Below are 23808 nucleotides of genomic sequence, written 5' to 3'. Positions count from 1 at the left end.
ACTTTCTTATTTTACATCCGATTTTGATGAAATTTTCAGTGTTATGCTTGTTGTATTTTTTCTATTTTTATTCAAATAAAATTTTTGTTGGGGTGGACTTGTCCTTTGAGGTAAAAAAATTAGATGAATGTGTATTTTTAAATGTAATCATCTGTTGAGGCTCACATTTCTAAAATCTCCATTCTTGTTATTCCTTAACCTTATGTCCAAAAATTGTGGAAAAGTTTGGAACATCTTTTTGATATATACCCCTGTATTGGAATTGAAATTAAACGATCCGCTCATTCATTGCTTTCTCTTACAGTTGTTCATGTACTCCGGTCTTCACTGGAACCCGCTGCGAATTCTACCTACCCTGTGGAATCAATGCCTGTATGAATGGGGCTACATGTGAGAACAGCCCCAATACAGCGTATGACACCCCTTATACGTGTGTGTGCCCTAGCAGTTTCAGTGGTGCTGTATGCGAGGTACAAGACTTCTGCAGCGTTGACCCTTGTCCAGCAGGAGTGCCATGTATCAATCTCCAGGATACGTTTGAATGCGATCATTGTGCAAGTAAGACTATTCTTCCCGATTCTTTCCTTTGATGGCTTTTGGTACAGAATATATTTCATACCCTCTTCCAGATATTATCGCATCGCAAATTGCAGTTGATATTGCTGTAAATCACCTGGGTCAATTTGCTTACAAGTTACAATTATGGTAACTTTGCCATGCAGTGGTAACTTGAATGGAATCCTTGATTCTGATTGGCTGATTAGCAGCATTACCATGGTAGTTACCATTAGATGGCAAAGTTACCATAATGGTTGCTTTTTGCAACGGGGCCCAGGGGTGATGAATCGATGCCTGAATGCTGTGTATTGCAAGTGCTGATAGGTCAGCAATCATGAACAATAAAATCTGTTGCTGAGCTTTGTTATATAATGTCTGAACTTGGCTAAAGCAAAAAAATATATTAATAAATCTTTTATTTTTATTTAAACTGTCTGAACCCTGACCCTTCCTGTTTTCTTTTATGCAGCTGATGTGTGTTTGAATGGAGCTACGTGTCTGCCCTCTACGTCTTCATCGTTGGGTTATGAGTGTCAATGTAGAGAGGGTTTTACAGATTTAGACTGCTCTGTAAACATTGATGACTGCCTACCGACATCATGTGATAACGGAGGAACTTGCATTGATCAGGTGACTTATAATAAGTTTCAATTCAAGCTGCATGGGGAAGATATGAACTTATGTAGATTTTGAGGTATAAAGTCTGTTGGATGGTATCGTTATAAGTCAGTCTCAGATTAGCAAATAATCATCTTAATTTAATATACTTGTGTGTATAAACTAATTGCACCGATAAGGTACATACTAGTGAACAAACTTTCAAAATGTTTGTGACACAATTACGTACCCCATTTATCTCACCTGCATTCTTTTTTTCTGAAGCTGGGTCCTTGCATGCCCCATTTTCATACATGTATGTGTTGAAAAACTATCACCTTACCTAGGAACATGCTTTCTTTTCTTTCTAGGTGAATGGGTTTTCATGTGTTTGTTTGGAGCAGTTTAGTGGACCCACTTGCCAATCTTCATCATCCTGCGATACATTAGATTGTGAGAATGGATTTTGTTTGGTGGATGATGAAGGGATTGATTACTGTAGATGTGATCTGGGATTCACTGGCATGCTATGTCAAGAAGGTAAAAACAGGAGAGGTGGTTTCACAAGAATTAGATTTGACATAATATCATGCTTAAGCCAATGCATAGTGTCATTTAATATATAATCTCATAGATTTTGAAACAGTGGTATGCTTACCTTTAGCATAATCTGACTATTGCAGTGGAATGATAATGATCATGTTCAACTGGGAATTAAGTATGACTTTATATCACATAAATCTTTGTGAAACACCCCTAAGTCAAACAGGCTTGGGGGGGCAGGATGTTGTAAACACACAATGGTTCAACCGTCTAACATTTTGTATGCTCAGAATATTTGTGATGTTCATTTCAAATGTTCAAGCACAGTTGTTGCTAGTTGTTAAATCGTCTGTTACATTGGTGCAGGGAACAAAACTGAACAGAGAAATTATAGAAAAACATCTCCATCATTAACATCTTAAAGCCTCTATTTAGTTTTTGTAATCCCCCAAGTGCATTTATCACTATTCTGATTCATAACTAGTTTATATGAATGTGTATGCCCTAAAACAGTTATGCTTTTGAGAATATAAAATGGAAATTTGTTTTACAGAGGAAACTGATTTTACATGAAAATTTATTTTAATGGGGTGCCAGATAAAAATGTTCTTTGTCTGTAGCTTTATGATATCTATTCAAGACTTTTAAATGTTATATACTGAAGGAGTTTGAAGAAAAATATAAACATTATTGAAAGAGGGTACAAGATTTGAATATTTGATGAAATTTTCAGAGAGACCACTTCACTTCGGAAGATTGGTGCCACACCAAATCTTTAGCTGCACTTTAAAAAATCCTCTCATTTATTTTAATATGTCCAGGAGCAACGACCAATGTGCCACATTTCTTAGGAACATCCTACCTGAAGACCTCTCTTCCTGCCTCCATGCCTGTCCTCAATGAGCTCTATGTAAAACTTGAATTCATCATGGAAAATCAAGGGATCATCTTGTATGCGCAACAGGAGTCAGGACCAGGGGACTTCTTCTCACTCAGTATTCAAGATAGTCGGCTTGTCTTCAACTTTGATTTGGGTAGGAATTCACTTTGGATAACAAGCTTCCATACCTGGTGTCCATTGCAAAAAGAGTTGCAACCATTTGCAACTCGAAAAAAATCCAAACACAAATTGATTTTCAACCAATGAAATAAATATATTAGGGACTTGCATTTAATTCTTGAAGTTAATGCAATTAGTTCACAACACACAATTTTGTGATATCAAGAATATGATTTCTTGATAATCCTTGATGTCGTGATAGAGGTTTAATTGATAATATGGCTTGACATATGTACATTGGCATGCACTGGTTAAATAATTCTGGTGTAACAGCTACTTTAAAAAGAAATTAGCACTCAAACATAATTATCATATAAATTTCAGTCCTATCCGCCTATCTGACGCTCGAGACATTCACTCCAAAAGGAAACAATAATTTATGAATTTGAAGGGGCACTAGTGGTATTTTATCATTAAAAACGTAACAGTCCAATGTTCAGTCAATTTTCTACATCAATGGCTAATTTTATATATGCAGAAAACTAAATTTTTGGCACTATATTTATATTCCTCAAAGATGAAGATTATCTATGACAATTTTTTCTGTAAACTAAATCAGAAAATTTAGAAGCATACATGTATTAATCAAAAACTTTGTAAAAGTCCACACAAAAAATAAGAGTTAGGCATTTTAAAGCTATGTTTTTGTTATGTCAAATGTGAACAGCCTCTTCTTATACCATGTAGTGCTTGGAGGTAGAACCTATGCATTTGATAATAAACACATTTCCTGTTAAATTCAGTTTATTTGACTTTATTAATGGACTGTATGAAAATGCTACAAATTAAGATCCTTCTTACCTCTCTACACAAGGAAGTCATACTAACACACTGTTTTATGTTGTATAATAGGTAGCGGTGTTGGATCTGTTACTAGCGATCCTATTCTTCTTGAAGAGTTGGTTGAAGTGAGCATCTTCAGGAGTGGACGAGAAGGTCAGATGAATGTCACAGGACAGAGGTAAGACTTAAAAAATTATGATATTCAGCTATTTAGAGCACTTTCTTTCTGCTTTTAAATGTTTTGGATATTATTATCTTGGATTACCTAATATGTAAAATAGCTCATTTGGAAATGCTTCCTTTAACGATTCTCACAATATTTTCGTCGCGTGTCACCCGGGTACGTGGTTCTGAAATTACGCAACCTTATGTAAGTGCATGTCAGACCAAAAATTGCTCAAAAACATGATTTTGTGTACAAAGTCAATGCAAATTGTGTTTTCAACCCAAAACCATAAATGTATGATTATTTTTAGTTTTGCTGGTCTAAATGTATTTATTTTATGCTTTTTGTGATCTCAGAAGGGTCCCCAACAAATTTCATTGAAAAAAATGAAAAACAAAAGGTACAAGGAAATACATTAGAAATTGCAAAAAAAATATAATACATAAGAAAATGAATTGATATTGCTATTTTGTTCATGTACACTTGCTAAGAACACCACAAAGAGTTTCTATACCAAAAATTAGAACATTTGGAGCTTTATTTAGGGAGTTAGAGGAAAAAGTATGATTTTGCATACTAATTATGCATAAATTAGCATAATCACATAACAGCAATTTCGGAAGAAATAAATAACTATACAATTTTGTAGATCATGTCCTAGACAACCCGCGTGCCAATTTTCGGCGCAATCGCGCGGTCGACGGCCTAGATCTCAAAGGGGGGGCTTGCGATTGATTGCAAATTTTTTCTTGCACCCCCTAGAGCTTATGATGATCCTCTCATGTATATATTCTCCAAATAATTATACCAATGACAAATTATGTAATGTTGACAATGATATATGAATGAAATGAAATCATTTGGATTATTGTTTGATTAATATTCCTCGTTCTATTCTTCTGTGAAGTCCCAAGATTGGTGAAGCTGGTGGATCATTGCAGTCCTTGAATGTTGGATCTGAAGTCTTTGTCGGAGGCTATGAGGACTATTCTGCTCTCCCATCTGTGCTTGGAACTGGTCCTGGGTTTGCTGGTTGCATATTGTCTCTGGTTATTCAAGACCAAACGTATAGGTGAGACCAAATGAAACTATTCTGTTCTTGGATCTGGTCTTGGGTTTTCTGGTTGCATATCACCTCTGGTCATGAGACCAAAGGTTCATGTGTAAGTTAGACCTAAAATGACATATGCATTCATGTAGGTCATTGTAAACCAAATATTTCTACTGTATTTATTGTCTCAAATAACTTCTGGCTTATAATAACTTTGTGGGCTTACATGAACCATGTGACATTTTGTTGGGGCAGTGGTATAGGTGAATGGGCTGCACACTTTATCTCTCTGCTCATTGTGGCTATAGTGATACTTAGGCCCGTATTCTGAAGTCGGGTTTAACTTAAACTCAGGTTTAAAGTTGTGGTTTAAGTATGGAAAGCCAATTGTTGCATAAATCACTAACAGTGGAGATATCGTATTTCAGCTCATTTTGGCTCTTAATCATTCATAATTGTCTAGGAAGTATAAATAGATGATTGCCTTCACCATCGATGAATCAGGAAAGAGCATAGCAAACATAAGAAACATGCAACTTAATAAAAATTTTGACTTTTTGGGCTTCCCATAATTTTAGCAGAGCTAGTCCATGGTCTAATACCCCTTTCATAAACCCAATTACTATGAATTAGGCGGCTAATAGCAGCATAATTTGGTCGTAAAATTGGAGGAGGACAAGAGTTATCCGCATTACTCTGCTCTTATCCGCATAATAGCGGCATCGGGATAAGATTTTGAGTTTATGAACGCATTTCCAAATAATGCGGATAATTGCCATGGTGCGGTCACAAGGTCACCCTTTTCCAACACAACCGCATCTGAGGGGGCGTGTCCAGTTGTCATGGCGATTATCTGCCTTTTTCAGGACGGGCGCTCGTAAAAATAATGCGGCTTATTTTCGGAGTTTATGAACGCAAATTTTATTGAATTATCCGCATTACTCTTAGGCGGCTAATTGGAGGATAGGTTTATGAAAAGGGTCTAAGTTAAACCTGACTTGAGAATACGGGCCTTAGTCTTGTACAATTTATGCATACTGACTGATTCTCAAATGAGGTTTGCCTACCTGTGGTTCTTATTTGCTAAGCCAATACAGTATGAAAATTATTACCTTGCTGGAATCATGGATCTAGTAGGTTCATGCTGGAATGAAGCCTTTCATCTCTTCATTTTAGGAAAAGCAATTGACTAATAGCACTTGGAACAGCTTGCAGTATTCAAAATCTTTACAATCCTTATGAATTGTTTGAATCGACTTATTCTCTGAAGTTTTCTCTATTGTTCTTTTGTTCTATAGTTTCAACCCATCGGACATATCTGAGCTACAGAACGTGGCTCAGTGCCGCCGCAATGTATGTCAGGCACGCCCCTGTCTCAACAATGGAACGTGCCAGTCTCAACCAGGCTCCGCCTACTCCTGCCAGTGCGATGATGGTTACCATGGCGATAGATGTGAAGAGAGAATGGATGTTTGTCAGACGGCTGGATGTAGTGATGGATCGTCGTGTGTAGTCACTCAAGATGGCTTCAGATGCATCTGTCCGCTAGGGATGATGGGAATCTTATGTGACCAGGATCAAGGTATGGTGTCATTGAATATATAACAGCTATGGCATGTTTCAATAAGCTGATCGTAAATTTCACACACCTCAACATGTTGATTGGTGCTTCATCGGGTTCTGAATATTTTTTTCCATCAGCGATTAAAGTTTAGATATGATATTTTTGAAGGCAAAGATTGTTATTTGTCCATATTCGAGTGGGGTTGTCAGAAAATTTTAAAATATGTGGAAATTTCGTTATTAGAACATGTTCCAGTTTTGTGTAAAGTCATTTTATTTGTAACTTGCAAACAGTTCCATTGTTAGATCGTATCATCTCAGTTTAGAAATGGGACCCTCAATAATCATGGGGAAAATACCTTTTCCACTTTTTTTCCACTTGCATATCCATGAAGGCTTTTCTTTTTATTTTCCAAAGTTAAGTGCCACAGAGACGTGTAGTTCAAACAAAGACTATGGCCTGTGTTCTATAGTCGAGTTTAAATTAAACCCTGGTTTAAATTTGTGGTTTTACTATGGAGAGCCAATTGGGGCACAAATCTTGATTAGAACATGATAGTTTAATAACTCTAATGGCACTGAAGTCATTAATAACTGTCTCAGATTGATAACTGAAGTATTTTCATTATTATGAAAGCAAAGGGAAACAAAATGGTAAATATAAGAAATATACAATATAAGCAGAATTTTTGGCTCCCCATAATATTAGCACAGAGTCTAGGTTAAACCTGACTTCAGAATGCGAGCCTAAGTCTCTTTATCTTTGTGATGATTTTTGTATTACTATTTGTTCTCGTTTTCATCTTCTGGTCCCCCAACATGTTTTCTTTAGGATTTTCAAAGTAAAAATAACAGTTTCGAACTGATATTATAACATGCAATTCATATGTACATGTATGTTTTATTTCTGTTTTAGATGTGAGTGAACTAACCCCTTCTTTCCGTGGTACTTCATATTTGGGCTACCTGTGGCCAGAAGGGCTATCAACTCAAGAAACTAGGATTAGTCTACGTATCAGACCTGGATCCTCCGGACAGAATGCCCTTATTCTGTACGTAGAAGATACTTCATTGGCTGCCGGTGATTTCTTAGCACTAGGGATTGTTGAGGATGCTGTGGAGCTGCGTTTTAACCTGGGTTAGTGTACTTGACTTATGATATGAATGACTTATGATATTTTATGTATCGATTGAGAAATTAATCCAAGATTCAATATTTATTTTATTTCATTCAAATAAGGCAGTACATAAAATGTTTTTCATTAATTTATGTATCAATACATATATATATATATAATATATATATGTAACCAAGAAAGGACCCTGGATCCTGAAGAGTGCTCTACAATGAAGGAGCTGGTATAATCCGAGGTAGGATGGTTAAATCAACACGGCTACTGCCAGTTTCATGCTTAAGAAGCAATCATCAGGCCGTCGATGAAGAAGCAGAAAATAACTTTGAATAACGTTAATATAATATAATAAAATAACGTTATAATAAAATATATAATATAATAAAATAACGTTATTTTCTGCTTCTTCATCGACGGCCTGATGATTGCTTCTTAAGCATGAAACTGGCAGTAGCCGTGTTGATTTAACCATCCTACCTCGGATAATATATATGTATATATTTGTCATACCTCTTAATGTGGATTAGGAATGACATTATTTTTTGTGTCCTTATAAAATTTACCATTAACCATGCATTCTACTTCAACTTACTGCTTACCATTTACCCCCTTTTTACAGGAAGTGGTACTTCTACTTTGACCAGTGACGTCATCACAGCTGAGGAATGGCACGTTATCTCCATTGTACGCACTCAGAACACAGCTCAGTTGATAGTGGATGACAATGTAGTAGATCATGACGGTAGTGGATCCGTTGGTCTGACGGTAGATAGTCTTCTTTACGTTGGAGGAGTCCCTACGCGTTCATTCCTTCATGAAGATTCCATGTTTGATACAGGCTTCTTTGGATGCATTGAAAACTTGAAGGTAAAAATGGTTGCATTTTACGAATAGGGTTTGTCCCTCTCACAAACTACTGTCTTAACAAAAATTACTCTGTCTTGATATTTATATCAGATGGGATGCAGAAAATTGAATTTTTATTTCAAAGATGACATGTTATTTGTTCTCATTGTGTATTTGAGTGATGGAGGATATTTTCTCTGAGTGATAGTGAAAGGTTACTGATATTGTACCTAAAGTGATTGCTATAAAGCAATTTAATCACCAAAATGTTAAATAGACTCAATCCTTAAAGAGAAATACAGTAGTTGCAGTAAACACTGATTTCATGAGAAAGTCTGTAAAACCAGGCTTAATTGTCAGTATGTATATCATCGAGGATATAGATCTGTTTCAGTTACATAAACTGAACTTCGTGAAATCTTGAAATCTACGTTGAAAAAATGTTCACACTGAAGATCACCAACACAGATAAGCGCACATGGGACAGTGTATTACTATTGCTTTGAATGTCGGCCCGACGCTTATATTGACCCGAATCCTGTGCTTATTTGCTAATTTCTCAGCAGTTACACAATTTCTTCCAGAATCCTTTGGCACATATGTTTTATTCATACAAACAGACAATTTGGTGGTCATTTCATTGGATTCTTTACAAACTCATTTTGATATCGTTACCACAACTGGCATTTACCTTTAACATGTTCACTGCATATCAAATCCGTTACAATTTTGGGGGAAATAAGTGCTTTTCTACCATAGAGACAAGGTTAGCACTTGATGATTGCTCAAATGTAAAGTAGTGATATTCATGTTTTATTCCTGGATGTGTCACTAATTTGATTTTTTGAAAAAAATTTTTTTTGCTTTTTATTGCTACGAAATTGAGGTGATATTTATTAGATTTATTATAAGAAAAAAAATTATTATTATTAGCCAAGGTAGTATTAACCACAGCTTGAGCACTGCAAAACTGATATAAGCGTTTATGGATTATTCATTCATTATTTTAGGTTGGAGAAACGTCATTGTACCCTTCATTGGCTACAGAAGGAGCTGATATAGAGCAGTGTGAACACAGTACATGTAACTCTACAGTCTGTCTGAATGGTGGTACATGCCAATCCATTGATGCATTCACACTTGAATGTATTTGTCCTTCAGGTCAGAGTGGTGCTAGGTGTGAACAAGGTAGGGTTTCATTCAGATTAGCAAAAGTTTAGATATTTAAGTAGATCTTATTAAACGATTCACAACTATTTCCATTGATGTGATGTGAATTACTTTTCATTTTCATTGATTTTATAATGTACATTCTATGTAGATCTAATTACTTTGACATTGTACTAGTAATACTTATAGATTTTTTTCTGGCAAAAAGTAGTTTTGAATATTTATTACCAGTGCATTCCCACCTCCCTCTTCTTGTTTATATTCTTTACTTTCTACCATCCTCTCATCCTTTACATATATTTTCTGTAGTCATCTATCAATTTGGACCCCCCCCCCCATCTTTTTTCTATCAGCAAATTTAAGTTATTGCTCATTATATTTTTGTAATTTTGTTTTATAAAAATGATTATTTTTGTTATTTCAGCTGAGATTGTGACCGTTCCCAAGTTCTCTGGCTTCTCGTACCTAGCAGTGAATATCAGTAACAGGATCCAGTATTTGTCCTCCGTTACCATGGAGATTAGACCAGATACTGACAATGATGGTATTATATATTGGAACTCGGCTGAGAATGATTTCATGGGGATAGGTCTAGTGGATCGACGGGTTCAATTCACCTTTGACCTTGGATCAGGTTAGTTATTCGACTGTAATAAATGTGTTTTTTTTTTCACAGGGAGTGCCAGTGCTCTTACTTTTTCAATGAAAAGAAAGATTTGCGGTGAATTTGAAGGCCACAGGCGATTCCTATATCATGTAACTTCTCAAATCAGACTATTTTTTTTAAAAGTTAACATTGTGATTCCATAGCATGTTCATGATCATATAGCTATTGTTGAGATAATCTGTATTAACCGTATTAGACATTTGAGCAGGGCAACTTTGAAACATTGTTGCCTGCTTAAGACTGGGATCAAATGGCCAGACAATAAAATTCCAATTGTTTATCCGCGGGCCCAATTTATTGCCCGCTCAGGTATTGTGAATGAAAAAATGCGTGGAAATGTAGCAGGCAATAAAAGGCAGTGCTAATATCCGGGTATTCTACGCGTTTTTGCATGCATCCTTCAACCGCACAGTGCTATACGTCATAATGGTAATCAAGTTAAGACAACGCTGGATACTGCGTCCCTAGGCCAGGGACGCGTCATGTCAATTACGCCACAATGGTAAAATTCAGAGGCCCAGTCTGCTCAACATGATAAACTAGATTCTCATTCTAAAAATTTAAAATATCTAAATTTTAACGATTTTTACTCTAGATGCCTGATTTGCTTAATGCTAGCAATATTGACTGATCTGGGGGCGAAAGGACATATATCACCCTCACTAAATTAATATCACCCTCTGCGACTCAGGCAATATAAATCTAGTTTGGGCGATACATGTCGTATCGCCTCGAGGCCAGTCAATATTGCTTTATTGTTCATGCAGCCCAGTAAAAAATCATGCTTACCTCTCAAGCAATTAGATTGCAGGGATGTTCTCATCCATTCTATCATTCATCTTGATAGGACCTGCTACCCTCGTAAGCAATGACCAGCTGGACAGTGGAGAGTGGTATACGGTCAGAGTGAGCAGACGGAATGGAGAGGGTCAACTATGGTTGAATGACCAGGAAAGTCCTGTGACTGGTCAGTCTTCTGGGTCCAGCGTAGGACTAAGTGTAGGATTGACATACATCGGGGGAGTGGCGTCATCGGTGACGGTGCCCGCTAGAGCTGGGATTACTGGCGGTAAGTTGATTCATAATATTCAGTCTTGATTTGTATTCTGTCATGAAACTTGATATTGCACTCCATGTTTCTCCTTGGAAGTCTAGACAGACATGAACGATGGGGAGAGTGAATGTAGTTAAAATCATCTTTAGTATGACTTGAGCTTATAGATAAATGAATGTAGTTATAGTCGCAGTAAGCATTGATTCAATAAAAAAGTGTGCAAAACCAAGTAATTAGTCAGGAAAGCATCATCCATAAATTGCTTCAGTCAAAACTCAAAATACTTCTATTTGAATCATAACAAGTTTTAAGGAGTCTTATTTTAAGTGCGGTAGAAAATATACTTTCATGTATATATTATTAGTATTATTATCATTATTATTGTATCATCGTCAATCCAAATCTGGCTCAATGAACTTTGTGAAATCCTGAAATCTAAGCTGATCGTTTGGCAAATACGATACATCTGGATGATCATGGAAGTTCAATTTTTTTTATTTTGATTTTCATGTGGAATTAATGAATGAATATATTTTGATTGATTGTACAGGTTTCTCAGGATGTATTCGCAGTCTAACAGTGAATGAAGAGGTCATAGATCTGACTGAGAATCTAGCCCAGTCTTCAGTCTCCCAGTGTAATGATGAGTTATGTAATCTTGATCATGGATGTCAGAACGAAGCCCGTTGTGTGTTTTCGTCCTCCTCCTCGACTGGTTACCTCTGTGAATGTGCACCAGGCTATTCAGGTAATTTGACCTCTGACCCCAGATCACATGACCATAGGTCCCTGTCAGATGACATCACCTTGCGTCTAAGAAACAAATAATGATGAACAGTATATAATTTATACAAAAAAGTTGCGCCTGATTATTTCGAGTGCTCGATGTTTAAAAAACTAGGGAGATGCAATAGTTTGACTGAATTGCTGTTTGAGTATTAACATTGATTTCCCTTTTTGCTAATGTTAGGATTCATTTTTGTTGTGAGCTTACAAGTTCCTCTGTCAGTACTGTAAAATGTATATGTTTTATTGATTTAATTTTGATCTTGTGCTACAGGGGACCTCTGTGAGACATCGTCATGTGACTTGCTTTCAACCAATGAGCAGTGTCAGAATGATGGTCTGTGTTACGTGAGTGATAGCGGTCAAGCATCTTGCCTCTGCAGTGTAGGCTTCTCCGGACCCATCTGTGACCAACGTATGTAAAAAAAAAAAATTTGTACAAGTCTTGTAGATGTATCATTTTAAAACTGATTTTATGCCTTTAAAGTCAAATTATATCACTGGTTACTTCAGTAAAGATTGCTATATATTGTACCACAGGGCCAAATTAATCTACAGAGAGATACGCAATTTCCCATTATTTGCATTGATGAATGTTTTTTTTTATTCATGTCATATCACATTAATAATGTCTTTTCTATTCCCTGTTGGCAGCATCTACATACAGCATTCCTATGTTTGGTGGAAACAGCTACCTATCATTTGAAAGAGCCATTCTTACAAGGTAAGCCCTTCTTCATCATATTAACTGTGTTAATTATGGCAATCTCTAAAATATACATTGATAAAAAAATGATATTGTACTAAATTGCTTAATTGTGAATGTAATTTTCATAGCCTGAAATTCATAAGTTTATTGAAAGGCCTTCTCCATTAAAGAAATGTCAAGTAGGAAGAAATTATAGAACAATAAAATCATCTGAATTCTATTAAAAAAAAACATGAAGTGTATTGTCTCAACTATCTTTTAGCATGTAGCATCCTATCTTTGAATGGTAATTATGAGATCCTATCTTTGAATGGTAATTATGAGATTCTATCTGGACAATAACATAGATAGTTGGTCTGTGCTTTTAGTTTGATGTGCAAGCATTGGTCTGAAGAAAGTGGTCTGAATACGCAGTCGAATGTCTCTGACTCGGATTTGTGCAAAGCAGTCCCTCTCACTTAAGAATTTAAACATGTTGTATTTGTGCTATTCTTGTGTCAAGACCTAATTGTTGATAAAGATTCAACCAGGGTCTGTGCCTGCAGACTGCAATTCATCTGTACTTCTTCATCTCCAATGCCTAGCTTGAAAGTATTGAACTATTTTGTGGTATCCTTGATATGAACATAAATAATAGATTCTTTTATCATCTGCTTTTTATTGGGGTCGGGTTGCAGCTGACCCCCCCCCCCCCCCATGCAGATAAAGTGTACAGTTTATCAATTGGTGTTTATAGCTTGGCTGTATCATACCATATTAGGGCTTTAAACCAAGGTGGTTGAGATATAATTTTGATTAATTGTGACATTTTAGGTACAAAAACAATATCAAATAAGTCATAGCCCTTTCAAATTAAAGTTTTTCCAATGTTAACAGTTATTGTACAAACGACCAACTGGGATGCTGACAGCTTCCTGTCCAGTGCACTGTACAGTGTGGGAGAAACCAACATATTACATGTATATGGAAGTCTAAAGATAATCTCCTTTTCTCTTTGTATGCAGTGTCTTTCATGCGACAGACATCCGTCTTCTATTCCGTGCCATGGATGCATCGTCAGACAGCCTCCTCCTCTGGCATGGTCCATCAATCCAAGATAGTTTTATAACATTAGGAATCAAGGATGGAATCATCACCCTGCTTTATAATCTTGGCAGTGGGATCGGAGAATTACGTGCCGATGAGATCACGATTGAGAATTTTGTGTGGTATAACGTGGAAGTGACGAGGTATGTATCTGAGTAAAAGTCACAAGTCCATCGTGGCAACTTCTTATTGCAGTAGCCTCACTCAGCACCTTTTATTCTTAATCCATAGAGGTAAACAGCATTCATAAAATCTGAATTAATCTGTTTTATATCCTCAAATTGGCAGTAAACTGTTATTTTCTTTTCATTTTCATACATTAATGAAAATAAATATGAAAATGGATATGATATACCATGAATCGAACCAGCAGAATGTTAACGAAACCCGGCTAATTTGCATTTTAAAATAATGATTTTGTTTTTGTTTATTTTACTTATATACATATAAATTCCATTAAATTTCCTTTGCGTCATGTACTCTTCAAAAGAGAGAGAATTTTAAATGAAATGATTTTCATGATATTATTCCTTGTAACGCAGAGTGCTCTAAAGACTCCTTATAGGTGCATAACGGTACTATAACTTCAGTGCTATGTAACCAAGGATAATTGTAATAGTATCATAATCGTTATCATTGATATCATTGTGTTTTTACAGGAGAGGGGCATCGGCTTCCTTGGTAGTCCAATCTTTGAATCCAGTCCAATCTCAATCAGTAACAGGATCTAGTCCAGGATCCTCCACTGGTCTAGCTACATTTGGATCCTCCGTCTTCTTAGGTAAGTATTCGACTTTTTTCGCCTCTCTAGCATGCCTGCAAAGAAACCACAGGAAGACAAGGGGGAATGCCAAAGATACCCTGTTGGCCCACATTGTATGGGGATGTCCTGCACAAGTTAGGTCAATTTGTCACAAGAAATCCTTAGATATTGGTCTACAATTTTGAAAAAAAATTGTAACATGAGTAACCTTTTTGTGAGAATTTACCCCTGAAAATGAGTGAGGAATTCTAAGTTTAGGCCTCACACCTCTCAAAAAACCCTCTGGGAGTCATGTTTTTAATCTGTTGAGAATCAATTTGTTTTTCAGTGCTATACTTATTTTTCATAGACCCGTATTAGAGTTAGATCTCAGGCATAGAAAGTATCACCAAATTTCATTGAGCCTGGTTGTTTTACGATATGCAAAGTTTATGTAGTGCTTGATACAAAATATCTAAGTGCTGCATACTATTAACCCAACTTTAGCATGGCTACCCTGATTTGGTACTTGAGCATTCAAGGAATTCCTTCCTACTGGGTACAATTGTAGATAAATACATCGCCAGAGAATGCTGATGCTTCAGTGGGATTTGAACCCTGGCCCGGTCCTTGTGGTTCATAGTCAAGAGACTTATTCACTAAACCACAGCCCATCTGTGGCTGCATTAATAATAATAATAATTTAATATTTGTATAGCGCACATATTTGTCAATGACATTCAAGGCACACAATCAACTACTTATACAAGACAGAAAATGACATTAATAAATACACAAAAATTGAACACATTGACAAGAAAAAATACACAATCAGGTAAAGTTGGTCGTCAAAATTAAAATAGGCCAGATCCCACAACTACGGAAATGCTTCCTTCATGAGGTAAGTTTTCAATTTGCTGTGGAATAGCTCTCTGAACTGGCAAGACTTAATGTCCGATGGGAGTGCATTCCACAAACGGGGACTGGCAACAGAAAAAGATATGTCACCCCAGGACCTCTTCACTCTCACTTGTTGGAACTTTTGAACATTCCCTGAATGAAGACCAGGTCTACATGATCTCCAGGTCTGCATTTTATCCAGCTAGGCAATTAATGATTACAAAGCTTAATTCCCTGTTTGTCTCCCTCTCTAGGTGGTTATTCATCTGACATCACGCAGCTAACCAATGGTTACTTCTCATCCGGCTTCAATGGATGCATAGCTCAACTACTGACCTCGGTAAACCCATCCGGTAATCTTCAAGTCGTTGATCTCGTCGAATCGCAGCGGACGGGAGGAGCGGGGATCCAAAATTGTGACTTAGGATTGAACAGTAGTTAGTCATACACTCTTTCTTGCCATAGAGTAAATTCCAAGCAAATGCAAAATGTATTGCAATGTCTAAAAGTTGTTCTTCAGGTGCCTTAGACTGAAAAGAAACTGCATGAACAAGACCTAGCAAACATGGTTTGTCAGAAGGTTTTGTTTACAGGTTCTGATACTGGACTGCAGATGCACACAGAAGATCCTGAAAACACAAAACAAGTGCAAAACATCTATAAAAATATCTAAAGGTTTTCTGTCGGTCCTTAAAGTGGAAAGTACATATAGAGACAAAAAACAAAGACACGGCAGGAAAAAAAACATTTTCAGAGCATTTAGAAAATGATTGCAAAATATTTCAAGGTTGTTTGCAGGATCTTAGACTGGAAAGTAAATGGATTAAAGAGACCGAAGGAAACAAAACGTTTTTAGCAAGTTCGAAAAAACGCTTTCAAAACGTCTACAGTTTTCTGGAAGGTTCTTTGTGCGGAAAGCAGAAGATGAAAGGGACTTAAGAAATACAATTTTTTTTTAAATCCTAAGTTAATCTGCATGAATTCAGTCTGGAAGGTCAATTTATAAAAGGTTCAGAAAATGTCTGATTGTTAGTTAGGGTTGGAAGTATTGACAATAAAATGTTTGTACGTGAGGATATTTTTATATGGTGAAGTTTGAAAAGAATATATTTTTTTGCTTGCATTTGATATTGGAATGTGTTTTCAATCGACTACCTTCCAATGAAAGCCTAGACTTTATATATCTTGCATCATCACAAGAACATTGGTAGCGACCTATTTCAGTGCATCATATCTGAGGAGAATCCCTCTATGTGATCTGTGAATGCATTATGTAGCTAAGATCATTCTTGCATTGGCATAGGCATGACAACCTCAGCTTTTCCATTAATCCTAAAGTCAAAGTGTCTGATTTTCTATCTAGATTGTACACAATCAGTGTGAATGGGTCAGCAATACTTCTAGGACTCAGATTTTATACTTTGCTGCTTTAGCCAAAACTTGGGACAATGGATTTCCACTAACCAAGAGAAGATTTCAAAAACATTAGCTTAACTACAGCTGAAGGATAAGTTGTAGTGAGGAAATGACCTAATATTATTGTGTTAGTATGTTTTTTTTTAATTAAAAGTTGTATGATTGGTAGCAATACATTTTATACTATCTTTTAAAAGTTTAAAAAATTTAAAGTTTTTACATATTTGGAATTGTGAACCTATTATTAATTATTGGTTTCCTCAATTTCAGTACACATTACATAACTTGTGCTAACTTGAGGTAATATTCTACTACAATGAATAGCCTATGAGATATTTTCTTGGCTATACATGTATGTCTTTTTATACGCCCGTCCAAGATGGGACGTATTATGGTGTCACGTTTGGTGTCCGTCCGTCTGTCTGTTAGCTTTTCCTTGTAAATGCGATAACTTCAGTTTGAGTTAACCTAGGCTCATATAATTTGGTGTGTATGATACTAGCATAGATCCAAGGAAGCATATTGACTTTGAGGTCAAAGTCACAGTGACATGTTTTCATCTTACCCTTCTGTAGTCCTTGTAAACGTAATAACGTTGGTTTAACTTAACCTAGGCTCGTATTGTTTGGTGTGTATGATACAAGTATAGATCCTAGCAATTCTATTGATATTGAGGTCGTAAGGTCAAAGGTGAAGGCGCTACCTTCCACTTTTCTTGCTTGACCGATAACTCCATTTTCCGTGTTACAGACGGCGTATTATGTGCTCGCCTTAGCGACACTCTTGTTGGGATATCTTATGAAAAGTGCCTCCATGAATACAGTTCCATGGTACGAAATATGAAATGTCTTTCCAGCTTTTATCTTCCTACTATGTCACAGTTCAGTTTCATTTAAACTTGCATAGCCTATGCTTAGATGCCCTGTTTTAAAGCATGCAGGTATTTTTGCATTTTTTATACGATGTAGGTGTTTTTAGATTTTGTATCTCGCACATTATATAGATAACGTGGAATCACTGAACTTTTTGTTCTAATCTGAAGGGGCTGTTCCTCTACTTGCTCATAAAATTTTTATGAATTAGAATTTGATCTTGATATTTATTCAGAATATCATTCACTTAAATTTCCAGCAGCAGAAGTTCAGATGCAGTCTTTGAGTATCAAAATTGTAAAGTATTGATGAATTTCAACTCAGAGTTTATGACCTGTCAAAGATTGATAAGAGATATAGGACATTCAGATCTACTTTGACAATACACCAGGAAAGACCGAAGCATCTCTTTTAGCACAAGAGCATAATGGAGTCATTCATAAAGTCATGCATTACTCATAACAGCTATATAAGGCAAATTCTTCATTGCATCTTCCATTCTGCGGTGGTAGGTACATGCATAATGGAACCTGTTCATAAATATTTCTGATGAAAATCATGTCTTAATTATTTTCAAACTATTTAGCACCTTTGATTTGCATGGTATCCAATGATCTTATTGCAAATTTTATTTAACATGTTAGAGATAGTGTTCACATATATATATGTATTCAGGGGGCCATTTCATAAAGCTCTTCATAAGTTAAGAGCGACATTAAGACGGCTGGTGAACCTTTCTTACGCGCTAGGTAATCACCAATGAACATTTAATGGTGAATATCATTTACCATAAGAAAGGATCACCAGTCGTTCTTAAAGTTGCTCCTTAGGAATAGGCCCCCTTTGGTCCATGCAAGATGTTAATTAACCAGTCTCTAATGGTTCAAGGATAATGATAAAATGTGCTGATCTTTTATTTTGTCTATCACCTTGTAGTGGGACATCTGTCATCACTTCCAAAGAACTTTTCATCTTGATACCTTGGCGGTTTTATATCAAAGTATGAATATGATGTTTAAAGCCCATTTTCAATATTGGTTTAAAGAAAGGAAGTATTGATTGGAAACTAATTATGTAAAGTGTCACATTTTGCCTTGAATATTATCTTGTCTGTAGTTGTTGTGGTTTGCTTGATTTTCTGTAGGATTAAGTATGTTTATAGAAACTTAGTTCTTCGGACAAGAGTCTTTTGATCATCACCTTGACTTTTTACTGATTTTTTTATATGCAGCAGTAATATTCTATCAAGTTTTATCAATGTAATATATTCATTTTGCCATACAGTACTTATTGTATATCCATGTATTTACATGTAACAGTATTCTAAAAGTAAATGAATAATTCCTGTAAAGGAAAGAAGATTATCAGTCAAATTGCTGAAGTGCAAAAACAAATTATAATAAATTTTGGATATATAGCAGTTTTTGGGGCAGGAAACAAAGTATACCACACAGTATGTCCCCTTTTTATACACCTTATAGTATGTAAATAAGTTAAACATAATTGCAGATAATCAAGTAGAATAGAGACATATGGTATACACTTAAAAGATTTTTTTTTATTTCTACATGACTTTAGATAAATATCATGGAACATTGTTGGCAAAGAGTTTTGATTAATTAAGTTTATTTAGATTGAAAATTGATTGTGATAAAAAATGATAATACGTTTCATTTCTAATGCAGTAATGCAACAGTTTCTTTTTTTAAATATGTGAGTTTGAAAGGGAATAGATATTTTTTCATAGGTGTAATGTTAGTTATGTTCTGTTTATTTGAATGTAAATGTTGGTTAATAACTAATTATTGCCGTGTAATAATGGCTTGCTTTTCAGAGAACCGTAAGTTTATTCTCCTTCTCTATATATCCAAATCAGAAATTGATTAACTATTCGTGAGAAGATAAAAAGGAAAATGAATATTGGTTATGAATGACTATGAACTTACTGAGTTGGATGAAAATTAAGTACTACAGTAATATTATTACTAATGAATTTTCAATGCTGCTGTCTTTCAAAAACAAATTAATAATTGGTAAAAAATCAGTGGTATGTAATGTTCTGTATGAGATATTTTTTTAGGCAAATTATGTGACAAATTTTAGAATATGATAGATTTGTAAGTATGATACTGATATAGCTGCATGTATTTCCAAATACTAGATATTTTTATGTCTTTCATGATTTAGGCTGAATTCAATAGTTAAACTACTAAATAAGATGAAGACATTTGTTTCTATTGTGAACATTTCAAACGTTTTAAGGAGAAGTATATCATACCAAGAATAGTCTTAAGTCTGCCCTAATCATGCAACATTTCCAGACATGATTTATCACTCTAATATGTTTTGCATAGGTATTTAAATTGTAATGTTCATACTCAGAGATTGTAAGTCTTTTTTTTATAAAAATGTTCTTATGGTAGTTATTGTATTTTGTTGTGTTGGTAATATAGCTAGTTCTATAACAGTTCAAATGTAAAAAAGAAATACAATATGGGTGGTGTTGATCAAGAGATTATTAGCCCGTTTTGGTCCAAATGATATTATTAGGTTTTTCATAGAGCTACACAAGCCATAGCCTTTTTTTCTTGGAAAAAAAAACTCGGACTCAACAGAGAGGGTTTGCTCTTACCATGGTTGTTTATAAACTGGTTATTTAATCATTGATCTTGGCATTTTGTTATGTGCCTGAATTCAGCTACCTGTACGAAACAGGAGTCTGATTCTTAGGCATAAAAAGCTGTAAAAAGCTTAAACACCTACTTAATTTAGCATTATGCTATATGGGATAAGCACTCTTATGGGGCGTTGCAAGAAACTTGCGATCAATTGCAAGTCTAGTTTCGTTCCCGAAATCAAGCATATGCCGTGCAATTAATTGCAAATTTGTGATTGATTACTAATCTGCTCAATGACAGGAGTGTAATCTGATTTGCCTAAGATAAAAGGGATCAATTAATTGTAAAATTGCAACAGAATATTTGCAATTGATTGCAAATATTTTCTTGCAACACCCCCTTAGAATTGTGGGATGTGATCAAATGGGAGGTACATAAGCCGGATCAGACCAAATGTCAGTTCATTATATTATTTATCTTAGACCCTGCATGCAGTAGTGGTATAATCATGCTTGTTTATTTTTGATTTTTTACAAAACTGAATAACCTTGAGTATTTCTATACCATCCAGGCTGAAGAAAAATACCTTGATGTAGTTATCTTTTATATAGTTCTTTATAAAACAGTGTGTGTGTGTTGATGATATTGTATTTAGATGCTATCGTAAGCTTCTGTGTATTCATTGTGTGTGTATTTATATTTCATACCATATGCATTGACTAGCATTAGTGCAGGCAAACTATTGCAAGTCAGTGTGGAAATTATGCTAGACTAAAATTTAATTGGAAGGATCGTTAGAACCTTTGTGCTAATCGAATAAAGAATGCATTTTATTGTCAGAAATTGTTTGGATGGTTACTCTTATTACGTAGTAAATTGTGAGACTCCTCTACATTGTCTATACCATCACTGACACTTGAAGATCACTTTTCTGTTCTTTGTACAGAATTTATATTCCTATTTCTGACGGTCTAATATTTGTCTCGTCTGCATAGCAGAGCGAGACTCCAGGCGCCACTTTTCCGGCGGCGGCGTCGTGTCGTCAACATTGAAATCTTTAAGGTTAAGTTTTTCAAATGTCATCATAACATAGAAAGTATATGAACCTAGCTAGTTCATGAAACTTGGACATAAGGGTAATCAAGTATTACTGAACATCCTGCCCGAGTTTCAGGTCACATGACAAAGGTCAAAGGTCATTTAGGGTCAATGAACTCATTCTTCTTCGTCTCATCCTTTTCCTCCTCATTCTCCCCCTCCTCCTCCTTCATCTTTGTCTTCTCCCCTCCCCCCTTCTTTCTTCTTCACTTCCATCTCTTGCTCTTACACTTCTTCGTCCTCTTTTTCTTTCTATTATTTTGCCCTCTTCCAATTCTCTGTTTTAACCAACCTTTTTTTTTTTTGTATTTCCATCTTTCCAGGCTACGTCGGCCTATGCCGATACATTTGTCTCGTCATAATATCATGCGCCCACAATAAGAATAAAAATACAAACAAGTACCGATATAAAATCGCCTTGAAATTTTATTCACAATCTGGATGAAAATAACTCTTTAATAACTGCATAAAAATGATTTGATCATCGCCGCTCTGTATGCTGGCTAGCGTATTATGATCCCAGAGAGGCTCATCTTAACAATTCATTGCAACTTTAAGATCACACTGGTGTTCTAATTAGTCATGCTCTATCTCTCAAAGAATGTTTCAGCAAATAACAGGAAAAAAATGCTTGTGTAGATATACAACAAAAAATAGTGTCGAACCCTAAAAAAGGAAGCCACTCAACGTTTGATTTTTTTGTTTAACTATGTCACATAATAACCGTACACCCATGTTTAATCGATGATTATGTCTGAGTAAAAGTGCATAAACGAATATTTGTAATTTTAGTTCATTTTAGCTACTTCATGTGCATATCTAAATGCCCTGTCATATCGTTCCGTGCAAGCAAGCCTTGCGGGTGAGTTGCGGGCAGATATTTTCCAGCACGCAGCAACATTTATCCGGGCAAACAAGAATTTTCAGAAGTTCTGCGTGTGGGACGCGTGCAATTTACTGTGGACTTGCGTGCATTGTGTGTGCCCTGCGGGCGAGATGCGAGGGTGCTACTGCCAACCTGCGTCAAATCTGCAAGTTACTTGCGTGCAAGTTGCGTGTACATGGGTTGCCTAGTGATATCACATTGGTGATTACAAACGTAGTTATCTTGGCCGCAAAAAAAAACGTAACTAATGCCATGGTCACATTTGTTCTACGGCGGCCGTACGGCGAGTCGAAAACAGCCGTTTTAACATTTTTTGTCCAACTGCATATAGGTGGTTTGAATCAAAATTGAAAAAACGGCTGTTTTCGACTTGCCGTACGGCCGCCGTAACACAAATGTGACAATGGAATCGAAAAACCCCGAAACTAACCAGTAAGACAGTAATTCGCCCTCGACGTGCACACGATTTGCTCGCGAGTTGCCCGCAAAACTCAGCTACACGTTTGTAATAGTTGGCAGTAGCATTACCGTTCCTCGCCTGCTCAGTAATTCACCCGTATTTTGCACGTAGAATGCCCGCACATAAAGGCCCTGTCACATGCAAGCCTTGCGCGTGACTTTTGGTACCAGCAGGTCGCCCGCATTGACAGTATCTCGCACGTATCTCACACGCATGTTGCCCGCAGGAGCACACGCAAGTCTGCTTTGCCCGCAGTAAAGTTTTGAACCACTGACACGCAAGTCACGCACAGTTAACCCGCTTGAAGGACCTAGCTTGCCCGCGGATCTTTGGCTATGCCCTGGAAATGCGTGATATCTGCGGGCATTCTGTGTGCATAATACGGTGAATTACTGGCAAGAAACGGCCGTAATACTGCCAATATACGTGTAGCTGGTGAGTTCTGCAGGCGAGGCGCGAGCACTGATCGCGTGCATGTTGAGGCACGAATTACTGTCTTTCTACTGGTTAATTTCGGATTGGTTGCGCCCAAGTTGATTACGTTTGTTGATCACCTCTGCTTTATCACCAAGGTGTGACAACCCACACGCAACCGTGACACGCAGGCAAGTAACTCGCTGATTTGACGCAGGTCCCTCGCAACGCCCATATGTCGCCCGTTACTAACACGGATCAGTTTCAACGTTCTCTCGCAACACCCACGCAGGTCACACGCTATACACGCAAGTAGATAGTAAGTAGCACACGTGCAGCAGACGTACGCAAAACATGCGTAAATCCTTGTCTGCCCGCAGAAAACTTGTCGGGGGTTGGAAAATTCCTGCACGCAAGTCACACGCAATGTTTGGATGCGACAGGGCCTTAACACGCATTTCCAGGGCATAGCCAGCTCCGCGGGCAATCTGCGTGCTTCAAGCGGGTTAACTGCGTGTGACTTGCGGGTCTCTGATGGTTTGCCTGGATTCTGCGGGCAATCACCCGGAACAAGTTTTGAGCAAGTTTTCTGCGGGTAAAATCAGACTTGCATATGCTCCTGCGGATGCG

General features: G+C 36.5%; 1 protein-coding gene across 1 annotated transcript; it reads left to right on the top strand.

Moving 5' to 3' along the window:
• The first annotated feature begins 305 nt into the window (after nt 1–305).
• On the top strand, nt 306–18053 carry LOC121423658 (protein eyes shut homolog). Its single transcript, XM_041619074.1, has 18 exons — nt 306–558; nt 1028–1188; nt 1527–1695; nt 2520–2732; nt 3611–3719; nt 4615–4779; nt 6057–6340; nt 7238–7459; nt 8074–8321; nt 9311–9488; nt 9895–10104; nt 10985–11206; nt 11742–11939; nt 12252–12392; nt 12632–12701; nt 13691–13915; nt 14432–14553; nt 15669–18053. The coding sequence occupies exons 1-18, from the start codon at nt 375–377 to the stop codon at nt 15854–15856; spliced, it is 3309 nt and encodes a 1102-aa protein (XP_041475008.1). The 5' UTR covers nt 306–374; the 3' UTR covers nt 15857–18053.
• The last annotated feature ends 5755 nt before the right edge of the window (nt 18054–23808 follow it).

The sequence above is a fragment of the Lytechinus variegatus genome, chromosome 11, assembly GCF_018143015.1.
Source record: "Lytechinus variegatus isolate NC3 chromosome 11, Lvar_3.0, whole genome shotgun sequence".
In the NCBI taxonomy this organism is placed as follows: Eukaryota; Metazoa; Echinodermata; class Echinoidea; order Temnopleuroida; family Toxopneustidae; genus Lytechinus; species Lytechinus variegatus.
Note: the sequence above shows the minus strand (reverse complement) of the source record. Positions and strands in the feature narration are given on the sequence as shown.

Coding starts and splice junctions, on each gene's coding strand:
- LOC121423658 (XM_041619074.1), top strand. CDS start 375: ATGAATGGGGCTACATGTGAGAACAGCCCCAATACAGCGTATGACACC. Junction 1,696..2,519: donor TGGCATGCTATGTCAAGAAG/GTAAAAACAGGA, acceptor TAATATGTCCAG/GAGCAACGACCAATGTGCCA. Junction 4,780..6,056: donor ATTCAAGACCAAACGTATAG/GTGAGACCAAAT, acceptor TTTGTTCTATAG/TTTCAACCCATCGGACATAT.